Source organism: Erinaceus europaeus, chromosome 16 (genome assembly GCF_950295315.1).
Source record: "Erinaceus europaeus chromosome 16, mEriEur2.1, whole genome shotgun sequence".
NCBI lineage: Eukaryota > Metazoa > Chordata > Mammalia > Eulipotyphla > Erinaceidae > Erinaceus > Erinaceus europaeus.
The window spans coordinates 77,469,096-77,484,822 of record NC_080177.1 but is presented as its reverse complement, the minus strand read 5'-3'; the positions used below and the strand labels follow the sequence as shown (position 1 = coordinate 77,484,822).

General features: G+C 53.0%; 1 protein-coding gene across 5 annotated transcripts in view; it reads right to left on the bottom strand.

Annotated features, from left to right (window-relative positions):
• The window catches only part of MIDEAS (mitotic deacetylase associated SANT domain protein), a 91,756-nt gene that overhangs the window by 26,333 nt on the left and 49,696 nt on the right, over positions 1–15,727 (bottom strand). For all 5 annotated transcript variants that reach the window (XM_060175502.1, XM_060175500.1, XM_007521735.3 and 2 more), the window contains exons 2-4: positions 5,850–7,560; positions 4,481–4,780; positions 454–799 (exon numbers count right to left, since the gene is read on the bottom strand). In XM_060175502.1, coding sequence (XP_060031485.1) covers positions 454–799; positions 4,481–4,780; positions 5,850–7,322 — 2,119 coding nt within the window. In that variant the 5' untranslated portion in view covers positions 7,323–7,560. The remainder of the gene's footprint in view (positions 1–453; positions 800–4,480; positions 4,781–5,849; positions 7,561–15,727) is intronic.

The window sequence follows — 15,727 nt, the reverse complement described above, 5'->3', positions numbered from 1 at the left end:
TCCTATCCAATAAAAATAATGGAAAAAATGCCCCCCCCCCCAGCACTGGATTTGTAGTGCCAGCACTGAGCCCAGTGATAACCCTGGAGACAAAACAAATGGACAAAAAATAATACTAAAATAAAAGAGTATACTGTGAACCATTACTCAGTATAGCTCTAAAGTTGAAAAAAAAAAATCCAACTAACATTCTCAATTAAATACTGAAGAAACTGAGGCTCAAAGGGGTGTAGTCCTAAGTGGTGGATTTGGGATTTGAACCAATACAGTTGGGCTGACACCCTCCCTCAACAACCCGTGGTGATCTTGAGCCACGGCAATTTCCTGCTGGCTCTCAGAAGAGAACAGACACCCCCTTTTTCTATGCCCTTCCAGCCCAGTCCCCAGCAGTCCCAGAAGTGGAGTTTAGATCCTGCCCTCCCCCACCCCCAGGCCCACTGCAGGGAAACTCACTAGACCGGAGCAGAGTGCGATGGGCACTCTTTGGTGTGATGGGAGGAGGGGCCGGGATGCTGCTGGTTGACATGATGGCATTGAAATAGAGGCCGGAGCCTTCCCGCACAGGGCTGAGAATGGGGGGCGGTGTGTAGGGAGGCAGTTCAAAACTCCGCTCGGCGGGGTGGTCCGCAAGGCGGACGGGAGATCGCAGGTGGCTCTGGTATGGGGTGATGTTGGAGTAGACGGGAGGGGCGATGAAGGTGCCCGCCTTGGTGGGGATGATCAGAGGCTCAGGACGCAGCCGCTGCTTTGGTTTCCGCACTGTTGGCTCCCCCTCCGACTTGACACTCATGTCCTCGGCCTAGAGAAGGAAAAAGGAAACAAGCAAGGTAGCTCAGCCCCCTATGCCCTGGCAAACCCAAGCGCCACTCAGCTGCAGAGCTCAGTCTGTCACTGGACCAGTTAGGCAAACGTGGCAAGGCCCGGGACGGGGCGGGGGCAGCAAAGCGTCTTTGTCTAGGACCAGAGAGTAAAGGCAGACTTTGTAGGCCACAGAGGTTTCTGCCAAGTATTCTTCATCTTCCCCTTTGCCCCACCCTTGAAAAATAATCCTTAGGGCCAGAAGGTAGATAAGGCACCCATGTCCCTGTGCTGAAGGTCCCCGTCCCCACTTGCAGACGGGGAAACTCCCCAGGTAGTGAAGTGCTGCAGGTGTCTCTTCTCTGTCTCCCTGTCTATCTCTCTCTGTCTCTCACCCGCTATAAAAAAAATAATAAAGGGGCCAGACAGTGGCACACCTGGTTCAGTGCTCCCATCACAGTGCATAGGGACCCCAGTTCAAGCCACTGGTCCCCACCTGCTGGGGAAAATTTCACAAGTGGCGAAGCAGTGCTGCAGGTATCTCTGTCTCTCCTCCTCCATCTATCCCTCCACTCTCAGTGCTTTTCTGTCTCTATCCAGTAATACAGTAAATTAAAAAAAAAATTAAAAAATGGGAGTCGGGCGGTGGCACAGCGGGTTAAGCAAAAGCGCAAAGGGCGGGCGCAAGGAACCCGGTTCGAGGCCCCAGGTTCACAGGCGGTGCAGCAGGTCTGCAGGTGTCTGTCTTTCTCTCCTCCTCTCTGTCTTCCCCTTCCTCTCTCCATTTCACTCTGTCCTATCCAACAACGACGACATCAATAACAATAACTACAACAACAATAAAAACAACAAGGGCAACAAAAAGGAAATAAATAAATATTAAAAAATTTTAAAAAGCTTAAAAAAATTAAAATAAAGCCGCTGGAATAGTGTAGCTGTGCACTGAGCCCCATCGATAACTCAGACGGCAAAAGATACATATATTTTTTAAATATTTATTTATTCCCTTTTGTTGCCCTTGTGACTTTTGCAACAACTCTCTATGTCAATGCTAATAACTCTTTAAAAACATTTTTCGTGAGCTATAAAAAACCTTGTCTTCAGGCTACAGTGCCCAGACCCAGTGTGTTACAGGGTCTGGGCCTTGGGAGCAAGAGTGTTTGGATCAGGATCTACTGCTTTTAATTATACCACTTAAAAATGCTCTAGTTTTTCATGTACCATCCTCTTCTCCATGATAGACTACTAACTAATGACAGTATAAGCGAAGTGCCTGCCGAATGGGTCAGCTATGAGGACTAAATGACTTCATTCACGGGAATCACTGACAACAGTCACAGGCGCACAGTAATGACTCAATAAATATTGGCTGCTGTCACCACTTCCCTACTTTCCCCCTGGGGTCTGAATTTAGATGCGAGCCCCCACTGTGTGTCAAGACCTAAGCTAGGCATGGAACCACAAAATGAGGAAGAAGACAGTCCCGCCTTGACAGGACAGTTGTTCTTGCAGTGTTAGTCCTGTTATCAGAGGCTGACCTGGAGCAGCGAAGACCCAGTGATGACAAAAAGAAAGGAATGGCCACATGAAACATCTACCCATCAGAGTTATCTTCAAAAATGAAAATGTGGGTGGGGGAGATAGCATAATGGTTATGCAAAAAGACTTTGATGCCTGAGGCTCCAAAGTCCCAGGTTCAATTCCACTAATACCACTACTCCCCTTCCCCCTTCCCAGCCCTCAAGCCAGTGTTAACAAATGTACTCTGGGATGAAAAAAGGAAAGAAAGAAAGAAAGAAAGAAAGAAAGAAAGAAAGACAGAAAGAAAGAAAGAAATGCATATACAAACTATTGTATTTACTGTTGAATGTAAAACATTAATTCCCCAATAAAGAAATAAATTATTAAAAAAAAAGAAAAGAAAGAGAAAGAAAAATAAAATGAACACATTTTCTTTTTAATCGCCACCAGGGTTATCTCTGGGACTCAGTGCCCAAACAATGAAATCTGCTGTTCCTGGAGGCCATTTTTTCCTTCCCCTACCCCTTTTATTTAATAGGATAGAGAGACTGAGAGGAAAGTGGAAGTTAGAGAGGGAGAGGAAGAGAGAAACACCTGCAAGCCCTGCTTCACTGCCCCTGCAGGTGAGGACTAGGGGCTCCACCTAGGTTCTTGTGCATAGTAACTTGTGCGTTCAACCAGGTGCACCATTGCCAGAGCCAAGAACAAATTTGCAGGTAATAAAAAGTTCATCACTAATATTCTTACTAAAGGAAATAATAAAGAATACATTTCAATGGATACAAATGACTTGAGATAGAAGCCTGAAGATTTGAGAAGAAATTAAAAACAAAACAAAATGGTAACAACAAGTAGATCTAAAACAATTGAGCAGTGATGTTATAATGTCCTGTTGATGTTCAACTTAAGAGTGAGTGGTCCAGGAGGAGTGTTGAACTCACAAGCATGAGGTCCTGAGTTTTATCCTGGGCAATGCATATGACAGACTGATGCTCTGGTCCCTCTCCCCATATGCCCCCCCCCCATGAAATAAAATTAAAAATCAGCATTACAAAAACATACACAGAGAGGGAAAAATTCATGTCAATAATTCTACGCAGAAACTGGAGCTAGGGAACTGTATTCTGAGAAACCTGCATTGTGCAAGATGAGGCAAGATATTCCTTCTCAGACTTCAATAAGCCAGGGCGGCAGACTTCAGTGTCTAGTAGCTTTTCTCAACTAGAGAACCCACTGTTTATGAGCTGACTTCTCTCTGCTGCCATCCTGAATGGTTCTAGCTACACAGCATGCCCTAGAGACCTAAGAAAACGTTAGTTCTGTCACAGAAACCTGGGTCCAGGGCTGGAGAGTCAGCTTATCTGGCAGGGTGTCTCTCTTGCCAGGACAGGTCTGAAGTCCAGCACCCATGGGAAGCTCCAAATACTTTAGTGTCTCTCTGTCAGTCTGAAAAAGTTGGACTGGGGCGGTAAAATCATGCATATGTGAGGCCCCAGCAATTCCAAAAGAAAAAAGCATATAAGGAAGAGAAAGGAAGAAAAAGAAGAAGAGAGAAAAAAGGAGGAAGGACTGAGAAAAGAAATCTGGGGAGCTGGGTGGTAGGGCAGCGGCTTAAACACAAATGGCACAAAGCACAAGGATCCCGGTTCGAGCCCCCAACTCCCCACCTGCAGGGGGCCACTTCATGGGCGGTGAAGCAGGTCTGCAGGTGTCTGTCTTTCTCTCTCCCTCTCTGTCTTCCCCTCCTCTCTTCATTTCTCTCTGTCCTGTCCAACAACAGCAGCAGCAGTGACAACAATAATAACAATAACAACAAGGGCCACAACAAGAGCAACAAAATGGGGAAAATGGCCTCCAGGAGCAGTGGATTTGTAGTGCAGGCACCGAGCTCCAGCGATAACCCTGGAGGCAAAAAAAAGAAAAGAAAGAAAGAAAGAAAGAAAGAAAGAAAGAAAGAAAGAAATAAATAAATAAATAAATAAATAAATAAATCTGGGTAAAAACTATGTCGATGTCCCTCACTCATGTTTGGTTTGGAAAAATACAATGTCCCCTCGGGTCATCTGAGTCCCTCCTACACTGCCCCCATCTCCTTTCCCCAGGGTCCAGCCCCCAGTGGCACACAGGCACTGGGGGTGTTTGCAAGGGGGTCCTCTCCTACCTGAGCTGGGGCATCAGTCCCTGGGAACCGCGTGGACCGCCTGCGAGTGACGATGACTGATGGCTTGTGCTCAGTGGGGTTCTGACCGGGACCGTTCCCGTGCTCGTCCACACCTCCAGCTTGGGCCGCCTCTGTGGGGTCTGCCGTCCGCACGGGCACAGACACGGGGATGATAAGGGGCACCAGCCCACTGTCCTCTCGAGCTCGTTTGACCGCCAAGGGAGACTCAGAAAACTCCACCCCACATTTGGTAGTGGAGGCCAACACGCTTTTCCGCTTCTCCTCAGAGCCATTGGTCTCCTGGAGAAAGGAAGGGAGTGGAAGGCTAGTGAGACAGCTTAATGGTTATGCAAACAACTTTCTTGCCTGAGGCTCTGACCTCCCAGGTTCAATTCCCCGCACCACCATAAACCAGAGCTGAGCAGTGTTCTGGTGGAAAAAAACAAAAGCAAACAAATAAACAAAACCTAGTAATTTCTAAAAAAAATTTTTACCTATTGATTCATGAGAAGTGATAGGAAAGAGAGAAAGAACCAGACTTCACTCTGGTTCACATGTGCTGCCGGGGACTGATCTCAGGACCTCATGCTCGAGAGCCCAATGCCTTATCCACTGCGCCACCTCCCGGACCACTAAAAACCTAGTAATTTTTGGCTCTGAGATTTTGAGTCCTGATCTCCCAGTTTAAGGTAGTTACTCCTATTGGCACTAGGGATTCACAGTCTTGTACAAAGGCCAGGCCCATGGTGGTGGGATCAGGCTGCTAGTGAAGAGACAGATGCTATTGGGAGCCAGAGACCAGGCTTCAATCTCAGCTTTGTAACCTTGTGGAAATCCCACTTGGGTCTCAGCTCTGCCAGCATGCGAAGTCATGACAGACTGCCCCTTCAAAGATCTGAAGCCAAATGATTGTGATTGGGAAACTCCAAGGATGACACAAGTGGCCGAATTCTGTTCATCCTCTTTCCCCTGAGTCCTTGTTTCAATCAACTTTACTGCAGTGTAATTTACATACCACAAAATGCACCTGTTTTTTATTACAGCTCAGTGCATTCTGACAAGCAGAACCACTTGCATGGCCATAACACGGCCTCATTTTCCAGTGTACTGGATCTGGACATGGCTTGTACCTCCCCCACACCTTAAATCCCAGTGAAGACTCCAGCCCATGGTGGCAGAATGCCCTGGCCTGTCCTCGGCCTTGTGTGCGTGAAGCCCACTTTCTTTCTGGCTGTGGACGCATCTATGTGGAGATTCCTGGCACATGGAAATAAATACGGTTTCCATGATTCAAGAGTACTGTCCTTGCAGGTCACGGCCCTCCCTAGGCCCCAGACAGCTTGCCCCACCCCACGCCAGGCTCACTCACCTTTACATTCTGCAGCGAGGCCAGCTCCACTGCTTTCTGGGCCAAGGTGAGCAAATTGGCTTCCTGGGATGCTCGGCGGCGCCGACGCGTGCTCTGGATCACCCCACCCCGTAGCACCTGCCCGCAGTCCCCTGTGCCCACCGCCCGAAGACCCTCCTCATTGCCCAACGCAGAAACCTCCCGTTCCCGACCATTGGGTGCCAATCTCTCCCCATCAGATAACAACTGGGACTCCCTCAGCTCCATGGAGAACGCCAGGCCCTCGGGATGGGGCTGCCCCAGGGGGCCGGCCGGTGCCTGTTGTGGGGGCCAGTGGTGTAGGAACAGGTTGCTGGCAGTCTCCTGTCCAGGCTGGGCGCCAACCCCATCCAGCACGGTGGGGGGCAGGACACCCTCCTTAGAGAGGCGGCGGGAGCGGCGGGGGAAGGGGATCGGGCCCTGAGGTAGCACCGGCTGTGTGGCTGACTCCTGCAGGAGGGCCTTTCGCAGTTCTGGGTTCAAGTCAGGGTTGGGGGGGAAGGAGTAGGGTGCCATGCTGTGGTGAGTCAGGTGGGGCTGCCCCAGAGGCCCTGCCGCCTGCAGACCAAAGTCCTGGGGCTGCTGAGAGGGTGGCTGCTGCATGGGGTAGAAGTTCTCGAAGAGCTGCATCTGCGGCAGAGTTGCCTGAGGCGGCTGCTGCTGCTGCTGCTGCTGCTGCTGCTGCTGCTTCTGTGTGGCGAAGGCTGCAACAGGGTTGGGGGCCGGTGGGCCCTGCCGGAACACCTGCCGGTTCACCTGGTGGCCGAACGCTAACTGAAAAGGTTGCAGAGGCAGTGTCTGGTTCGGCGGCTTCTTGGCCACATGGAAGGAGTTCAGGGGTGCCTGGGGCTGCCCCACTTCCAGCTGCAGCTTCTGAGACATCACTGGTCGCACTGCGTTTCCATAGCGGTCCACCTGTGGCCCCCCTCCTTTCTCCCGCTTCAGCGCCTCAGGGTGGCCATAGTACGTGGAGACCCCGATGGCAGGGTGAGGGTTCCCCTTGGGTCCGCTGTAGAGGGGCAGGCTATGGCGGCTCCATGTGGAGTGGGGTGGAGGCTGGCCTGGCTGCTGCTGCCACCCACTGTCATTGACACCTCCCCCGGCCCCACGCTCTGGGCCCCGCCCGGGGGCCATCACAGCGTTGGGCCACTTGACGGTGCCCACTGTTTGGGACAGCATAGCTGCTGTGGTCCGCTCAGACCCATACACTACAGAGTTCAGCAGGGCCAGGCTGGAAGGGGGCAGGTCCACAGGCTGGGAAGCAGGGGCGGCCCCCGTCGGCCCCTCGTGCCCAAAGTAAGGCTCCTCCTTCACTCTGGTGGACTGTGGTGGGGCTTGGGGCTGCTGGGGAGCCTGCAGAGCTGGGAGCTGCTGCTCCTTGGGGGCTGGATCCTGGTCCCCAAAGAGGCAACGCTTCCGCTTGTTTTGAGCCTTGGGCTGGGCCTGGAGGTTCATGGCGTGACCAGTGGGGGGTGGGGGCAGCTGTGAGACCTGTGTCACCAGTTGCCCATGCCCTGGAGGAAGGTCCTGCTGGAAGCTTGGTGCCAGTCCAGAAGCCAGTAGGGGCAGAGAAGAGACAGAGGAAGATGCTGAAGGATGCAGTCGTGCACACGGAGGGGGGAGCTGCTGGCTCTTCCTTCCTCTTGTTGGAGAGGCGCCTACCCTTCCCAGCTCATTATGTTCCACCGAGAGCCTGCAGATGGGAGAACAAAACAGCGTGAGCCATATCCTCCCTGAGTGACCCGTGTGTCTGCACAGCGGGATAGTGGGGCCTTCCGGGCTCTCTAATCCACCAGCCAAGGCCACTGAGCCATTGGAGAAGTAGGAGTCTGTGCCTTGGGGAAGCTTCCAGAAGGCAGCAGCAGCTCCCAGGCAAGCTGGGACTCTGGCCCGTTTTCTCCTTCAGAGAGAGACAGCCTAGCCTCACAGCTTCCCTTAGTGCCACAGCACCTCCTATGTGGTGACAGTGCTCAAAACCTGGTGGCATGCAGAACAGGACTGGCACCCTACCCAGTGAGCTATCTTTCAGGCCCTGGGGCTGCTCGGTTCCCTTCCCATTACTTTGTCCTGCAGGTACATCTCTGGGCCCGCTGCATCTGGTTGTGTAATTTGCACACTGCACTTTCCAAGGGAGCAAGGGGAGTCCAGCCCGAACCCCTGTAGTGAGGACAGGAAAGGGGTGACAATGGCCAGTTGTGATTCCTTCTTCGTGTAGGCCTGGCAGTCCTCTCTTTTTTATTTATTTATTTTGCTTTCCAGGGTTATCACTGGGGCTTGGTGACAGCACTGCAAATCCACGGCTCCTGGCAGCCATCTTTCGCATTTTATTGGATAAGACAAGAGAGAAATTAAGAGAGATGGGGGGGGGGGATAGAGAGGGAGAGAGATAAGGACGCTTGTTTGCAGACCTGCTTCACCACTTGTGAAGTATCGAAGCAACCCTCCTGCAGGTGGGGAGCCCGTGGCTCGAACCTGGATCCTTGCGTGGGCCCTTCTGCTTAGTGCTACGTGTGCCACCACCTGGCCCCCTCCTCTCCCACTTCTTCACGCAGCAGCCTCCCCGCCAGACCCAGAAGGAGCTTTGTCTCGCCGATGCCTGCTCGGCTGCTCTCAGCATCCCTTATACACAGGAAGCAGAGAGAACAGGGTCTTCCCTACCCATGCAGCCCTGGGGGTCAGGAACCTCTCTAGCATCACCAGGACACAGGTCAGGCCCCAGAAGGGAATGTGCAATTCTAGTCCCACCCCTGGGAGGAGCTGTGGGCAAGTCTTCCCCAAACTAGCACAGAACCTGTCGGACAGCCCCAGCAGGCTGGAGGCAGGATCACCTCGGACAGCCCCAGCAGGCTGGAGGCAGGATCACCTCGTAGCTGGTCATAGTCCCCAGCCACCTGCCATAGAGTTGCCGGCATCCCCAGCAAGGGAAGTGTGTCACCAGCTGTAGAGAGGGTGCTGATTGCTAAAGCTCAGGTCTGAGAGGTTTCTCTGTGCCATGGTATAACTGAAGCACTGTTTGCTTTTAACTTGATGAAACAAACAAACAAACAAACAACAAAAAAACAGCCCCCGGTTCCCCACCTGCAGGGAAGTCAATTCACAGGCTGCAGGTGTCTTTCTCTCTCCCTCCTCTCTCCATTTCTCTCTGTCCTATCCAACAACAATGACAGCAATAACAACAATAATAACAACAACAATGATAAACAACTAGGACAAAAAAAAAGCCTCCAGGAGCAGTGGATTCGAATAACCCTGGAGGAAAAAAAATCAGGCTGCTCTCTTTCCTGCTTGCAGAATAGAATCAAGACCCATATTTATTTTATTTAATTAATTAACTTATCTATTAGAGACAAAGAGAAACTTAGAGGGGGAGATAGAGAGGGAGACAGAGAGACACCTGTAGCCCTGCATCACCACTCGTGAAGCTTTCCCCCTGCAGGTGGGGACTGGGGGCTTAAACCTGGGTTCTTATGTGCTTAACCAGGTGTGCCACTGCCTAGCCTCCAAAACAGGTATTTTATAGGTTAGATGCATTTCTCCTACTTGCAAGTCAGCGATGTTTTACATGTATGGTGTATATGCTTTTTTTTTTTTAACATGATCCTGGATCAAGCACATGACAGAGCGGCACACTGTCCAAGAGAGCTATTTCTCACGCACAATGTGCATGCTTTTAAAAACACTTTTTATGGGGGTCGGGCAGTAGTGCAGCGGATTAAGCATACCTGGTGCAAAGTGCAAGGACTGGTGTAAGGACCCGGGTTCGAGCCCCCGCCTCTCCACCAGCAGGGGAGTCGCTTCACAGGTGGTGAAGCAGGTCTGCAGGTGTCTGGTCTTTCTCTCTATCTTCCCCTCCTCTCTCCATTTCTGTCCGTCCTATCCAACAACAAATGACATCAACAATAACAATAATAACCACAACAAGGCTACAACAATAAGGGCAACAAAAGGGGGGGAAATGGCCTCCAGGAGCAGTGGATTCATGGTGCAGGCACCGAGCCCCAGCAATAACCCTGGAGGCAAAAAAAAAAAAAAAACACAACATTTTCTAAGAGGAATGTGTTTGTTTCCTGCCTGGGAAGCTGGAAGATGTGAGAACTACAGGGTTCCCTTCTCTTCTGCCCCCAAATTCTGCTCCTGGGCCAGTGTAATGGGGGGGGGGGAGGGCCTTCCTCGGAGAAGGGCAGCCAGAGAAGCCCTCAGGCTGCACTGGTCATCTCAGCACTCCTTCTGGGCCTGGACTGGGGCTCCTGCAAGTCCACCCTTGCCAGTTCAGCTCTGGTGGCTGCTACTGTGGTGTCCAGCTCTTGCAACTCTGGGCAATGCAGGGATGAGGAGAGGGGAGAGGGCACAGCAGAGAGCTGCCTAGGGAGGCTCAGGTCATTGGGCACTCCCCAGGGGACCACTGAGAGCAGAGGGCTGGGGCTGGGCAGGACTGACAGGCTCTCCACATGAAGCCCTGGCTACACCCAGCGGTGACCCTGGCCCCAGGGAGACGGGGTGCTGGGGAGCTCTGTGCTATCGCTTCTCCACAGGCTTCCGCAGCTCCCCAGCCCTTCCCCTCCCTGAGCTGCAGTGACTCACGAAGGGGAGGAACTTCCTCCTCCATTTCCTTCCTCAGCTCTGGCCCTGAAATGAGTGAGAGTCTCCTTCCCTTTGTGCTCACACAGGGGAGGGAAGGAGGGTGGGAAACTAGCCTCCTGCAGGAGGGAAGGGTTTAGACATGCAGAAAGCTCGGGGTTGCAGGAAACCTTGGTCACCAACTCCCTTTTTTTCTTGCTTTTGAACTCTCATTTCCTGACAGCTCAGCCCAATTCAAAGCAGACTCCTCAAAGCCAGCCCCTGGATCGAAAATAACACGGGGGGGGGGGGGCGGGGGGGGAGTAGTGTGGTACTGCAGGGGCCCCTCGGAGGCCTCTCAGATCAGCAGGAATGACTAGAAGCTGGTGCCCCTCCCCTCCCCACCCCCACAAGGCGGGAGGGAGTCCCTGGGGGTCTCACCACAACCCACCCCCTATCTATGATGGGGGACCCCATCACAGCTCTGTAGCTTCCCGACACACACACACACACACACACACACACACACACACACACACGCACGCACGCGCGCGTGGAGGAAGGGAGGCCCACATGGCAGATGAGCTGGGGGTGCATGTGGTAATGCTCTCCAGATGAAGGGTTGCCAGGAGGGGTGAGAAGTGGAGCAGAGGGAGGGTTGGGGTCTGTTCCTGGGTTCCCGGCTAACTTACTGCAGATGAGCAATCAGATCTGAGGGGCTGGGCTCAGCTAGACAGACTCCCAGCCTCATCCCATAAAGAAGCCTCAGAAGCTGGGGGGGGGGGGGGTTGCTCAGGTGAAGTCAAGAGGGCCAGTGCTGGGAAGCTGAATCACCCAGAAGCTTCCCTGTCCCTCTCAGAGAAGAGACACCAGCAAGTTCCATTTTGCAGGTGAGGTTCAGAGGGGCTAAGCAACTAAACTGCCTGTTAGTAAAAGGGTAATTAGACTGCAGAGTCAGGAGAGAACAGTAAAAGGGTAATTAGACTGCAGAGCCAGGAGAGAACTACAGAGAACGTCCACCTCTCAGATTCTTATTCCTTCTGCCCCAGAATTCCACGAAGATACCTTCCTCCCACAGCACGCTGCCCACCACAGAGCTAAGATTTTTCTGAATGGCTTTTCTTCCCTCAGCACTAGAAAGCCCCTCAGTCCTACCTGAGATATTGCAGGTCAACCTTCTCCCCAGTTCTACCTCTCCCAGCAGAGGCCCTCAGTTCTACCGGCATAGTGGGAAGAGGCCTCACCACAGAGAAGCAGGCAGCAGGAGAGTCCACTGCAGGGAGGTTCCAGGCTGCACAGGTCACATGGGACTTCCTTTTGGTCTGGACTCTGGACTCCTGCAAGCCCACCCCTGCCAGCTCAGCTCTGGTGGCTGCCACTGGGGTGTCCAGCTCTTACCCCACTCATGCCTCACTGTCTGTAGCCCTGGGCAAGCCTAGCCACTTCCTCCTGTTTCTCCTGCCTCAATCCTTCTCCAGAGGGAAGCCAGTCTGGCCTTCCTCACAGTGAGGAAAAGGAAGGAAGCCATCTTTTTTGAAGGCTGCCCATCTGTGGGCCAGTCCCTTTGTGAGGAGGAACCCCAGGCAGGCAGCACCCGTCTGGGGCCAGGTGCTGGGGCTCTGAGCACGGATACAGGAACACTGCAATGGAAACCCACAGTCACCAAGGGGCCCCAGACAGACTGCAACCTCCTCTTATCAATGTGTGTGTCTGTCTGCTGAGCTCTCTTCAGCTTCCCCTCCCACTGCTCCTCACTGCTGACCAGACTCATCCATGGATCCCCGTGGGCAGAAGACAAGGTGGGGGGGTTTGAGGTCCGTGGCTGGGCCCTTGAGAGGCTTTTGGGAGGCTGGATGGTGGGAAAAGGAGCAGCACGCACCGAGGAACAAAGACAGTGTTGGACCCACGGATTTGCTGTGCGGATACATAAGGGAAGGCACTGGGAAAGCTCTGGGGGGCTCTGTGCCGATAGGGGTGATTCCTATGCCCTGCAAGGCCAGCGCCTCTAATCCTGACTGCCCCCCTGCTGCCACTAGCAGCCCAGTCCTAAATCCACTATTCGCTGGGCAAGTTTAGTAAATCCTCATCACAGGCCAGTGGGTCAGGCAGGCCATGGCTACCAAGAGGGCCCACTCACAAGATGGCACTGGCTCTGGCTGCCTGCTGGGTTGGAGAGACAGTATAATGGCAACACAAAAAGACTTTCATGCCTGAAGCTCCTAAGTGCTAGGTTCAATCCTCCACACCACAAAAGCTAGAGCTAAGCAGTGCTGGGGGTGGGGGGAGGGAAACGGAAAAAGGCAATTATGACTTAAGGTTACACAGACCATGGAAGAGTTGCCCAAGCTGGCCTGGTAGCCACAGGGTCACAGCAATGACCTGGGGATGAGAGCGAGTGGGAGGGCCCCAGACCTTTGGGCTTATACTCCAGGGTCTGGCTCTCCTCCTAGACCTCCACAGGCCCTTTACAGTCAGCATTAGAAGGGAGGCTCCTCCACCCAAGGCAACGTAAACCTGACTGTGACATCCAACAAGTAAATCTGAATCTGCAGGCCTGTCGGGTCCCTGAGCATCGAAAAGGCTACCTTGGGACAAAGTCTAAACTTCCTCCCCTGCCCACAAGTCCCTGCAGACTTTGACTCTGGCTACCTCTGTCAACACTCTGTGTTGGAGTCACCCTGGGCATCCAACATGCTGTTCCTGCTTTATTTACAGGTCTGGGACACCTTCCCACTCTTTCCATCCAGTTAAGTCTTCCTTAGGACTCTGACACTATTTTCTCTGACGAGTCTTCCCCACCGGTTCCGAGGCTGAGCCAGGAGCCACAAGAGTCCCTCACATCTTCTGGACACCACCCTAGTGCTTGGCACCCCAAACTCCAGTTGCCTGGCTCTCTGTCCCTGGGAGACAGCAAACTCCATGAGGCAGAGGTGGTAGCCTGTCGCACCTTGGCCCCAGGCTCAGGATGCTCTAGGCGGACCAGAGCATGACTAGACACAGGCACTCCTCATGGCCAGGCTGACACCCTGGGCTCCCAGCCAGGCCTGATTTCCAGTCTCCTCCTGGTGCACACCAGCCTCTTGAGCTGCTGAGACGTGAAGAGGGGAGTCTCCTAATCCCACCCCCAGCCCCAACAGTGGCCCCAGGTCTGTTTCCACTGGGCTAAACACAAACCCTTCTTCAACCCTGGGCACACAACCACCTGCACCTTGACTGTTGCTCACTGCTCGGCACCACACACACAGGCCAGTTGGAGACGTGCCAGCCTGACCAGAGACCACTGTCTCAAAGGGTCCCCTAAGGCTTCCCACTGCTACCAGGACCACAGCCAGAGACTGTTCACCTCGTGCCCAAATGTGGCAGCAAGGAGCCCCAGGACACTAAGGTGGCTGGCTAGTGCCAAGAGGGCAGTGATAAAGGGTCCTCCCCAGAGAAACTCAGCTGGATTCTCCAGTCCAGGCTCGTGTGCTGGAAAGTTCTCCTGGGAGCCGTTGGCTACAATCAGACTGGGTAAATGGCCTAGAGCTACCATCTCCTGCTAGCTGGAGTTTCTCAGGCCTGAAAAGAAACCTTCCCTTGGCACACAACACAACCATTCACGATGCTATAACCCCCCTGCTAACCGGGAGTTAACCCCCAGGCAAAAGGGCCCTATTTCTCCAAACCACTATACATGTAAGTCCTGTTCTTAAGGGGTTTGCAGACTAATATGGAAGGAGACTCCAGTGACAGAGAGGAGAGCCTGCCTCCTTACCAGTGTCACTTACCCTGGGGGATCGGTCATGCAGGCCTTATGATCTGTTCCTTCCCAGCCTAGACAGCCCCCACACTGACCTTCAGTTCTGAAACACAGATGCCCAAGCGGCCAGGGAGTCAGAAGCCCCAGGGGTCTCAGCCACCGAGCTGGTCAGGCTCTAAGGTCTCACCAGGGTTCAAGCTGATGGCAGTTTGGGCTCTGACCAGAAAATGTCAACACCCAGACACTTCTAAGGGAATGTGTTTGTCCTTTCCCTGTCTTACAAGGTACTCTCAGAGCTACATCTGGACACCTACCATAACCATTCCCTTCTGCCAACCCCCAGAACTCCCCTGGATATCCACAGGAAGCCAGGCTGCAAACAGAAGCCAGGCTTCCCAGGCTGCTTCACTGGGGCTGGGGGTCAGCAAGGCACAGATCATAGAGGCCCAAGTAAAGCCACGAAAGCTTTATCCCACACTGGAGAAAGCAGCCGCCTTTTTCCTAGTAAGATGATGACAGTCAGCCCAGGAAAACCCCTTCCAACAGGATCTGAGAATCCCAGGGTGGGGGTGGTGCTGGGGGGTTGGGCTGGCAAGAGATGCAGCAAATGTCTCTGCAGTCAGGCCCCTAAGTACCTTAGACAGTGTCTCAAGGGACCAGGCCAACAGGGGGGCCCTTGGTCTTCTCACAACTCTCTCTATACCCTAAAGGGGTTCATGCCACCAGATGTTGCTCCTCTGGAAAGGCTTGGCTCCAGTAGGTCAAGGGCTAGGCTGTGTTCCTTGGGCCCAAGAGACAGAGGTGGGCACTCACCAGAGCCTCCTTTAACATGCTCTACCTGCCTCTGGTCTCTTCCCCCTGCCACAGCCTCTGCAGCCCTGCACGTCAGCCCTCTGCCCTTCCTCCCATTCAACACACAACATGTCTTTGCTGAGTACTGGCTGCAAGCCAGCCTCTGAGGAACCACAGCAGACAAGGCACAGAGAGTTCCCAGTTCATGGAAACATGCACCAAATCAAATGCTAGTTGGCTGGTACCAGGGTTAGAGACTCACACAAGAAATAGGTGACCTCAGAGAGTTCCCTGACTTGTCCCTCTGCCTAGAAGCTCTTAACAAGCTGCCCTTTCTTCAAAGTCTATTCCTCCAGGCAGCTTTGATCCTCCCAGCTGTTCACTATTCCACAACACTTCCCTCGCTCTCTTTTTTTTTTTTTAAATACTTTAAAACATTTTTTTGAATTTATTTTTAATGAGAGGGATACAGAAAAAAAGACACACAGAGAGAAAACCAGAGCACAGCTCAGCTCTGGCTTATGGTGGTATGCGGGATTGAACCTGGGACCTTTGGTGTCTCAGGCATGGGAATCTTCTGCATAACAATTATGCTACCTTCCCTACCCTCTCTTCTGTTGCTGGGAGAAGCTGGGTCTGGAGGCAAGTGACCCAAAGAAAATGGCAGAAGACTGGCTGTCAGGTGACTCTCTGTTCCAGGAGTAAACAGACACTCACCTGGAGGAAGTCAGGAGCCCAGGATGACTAAGGCAGGGGAGGCAGGATCCCGGCC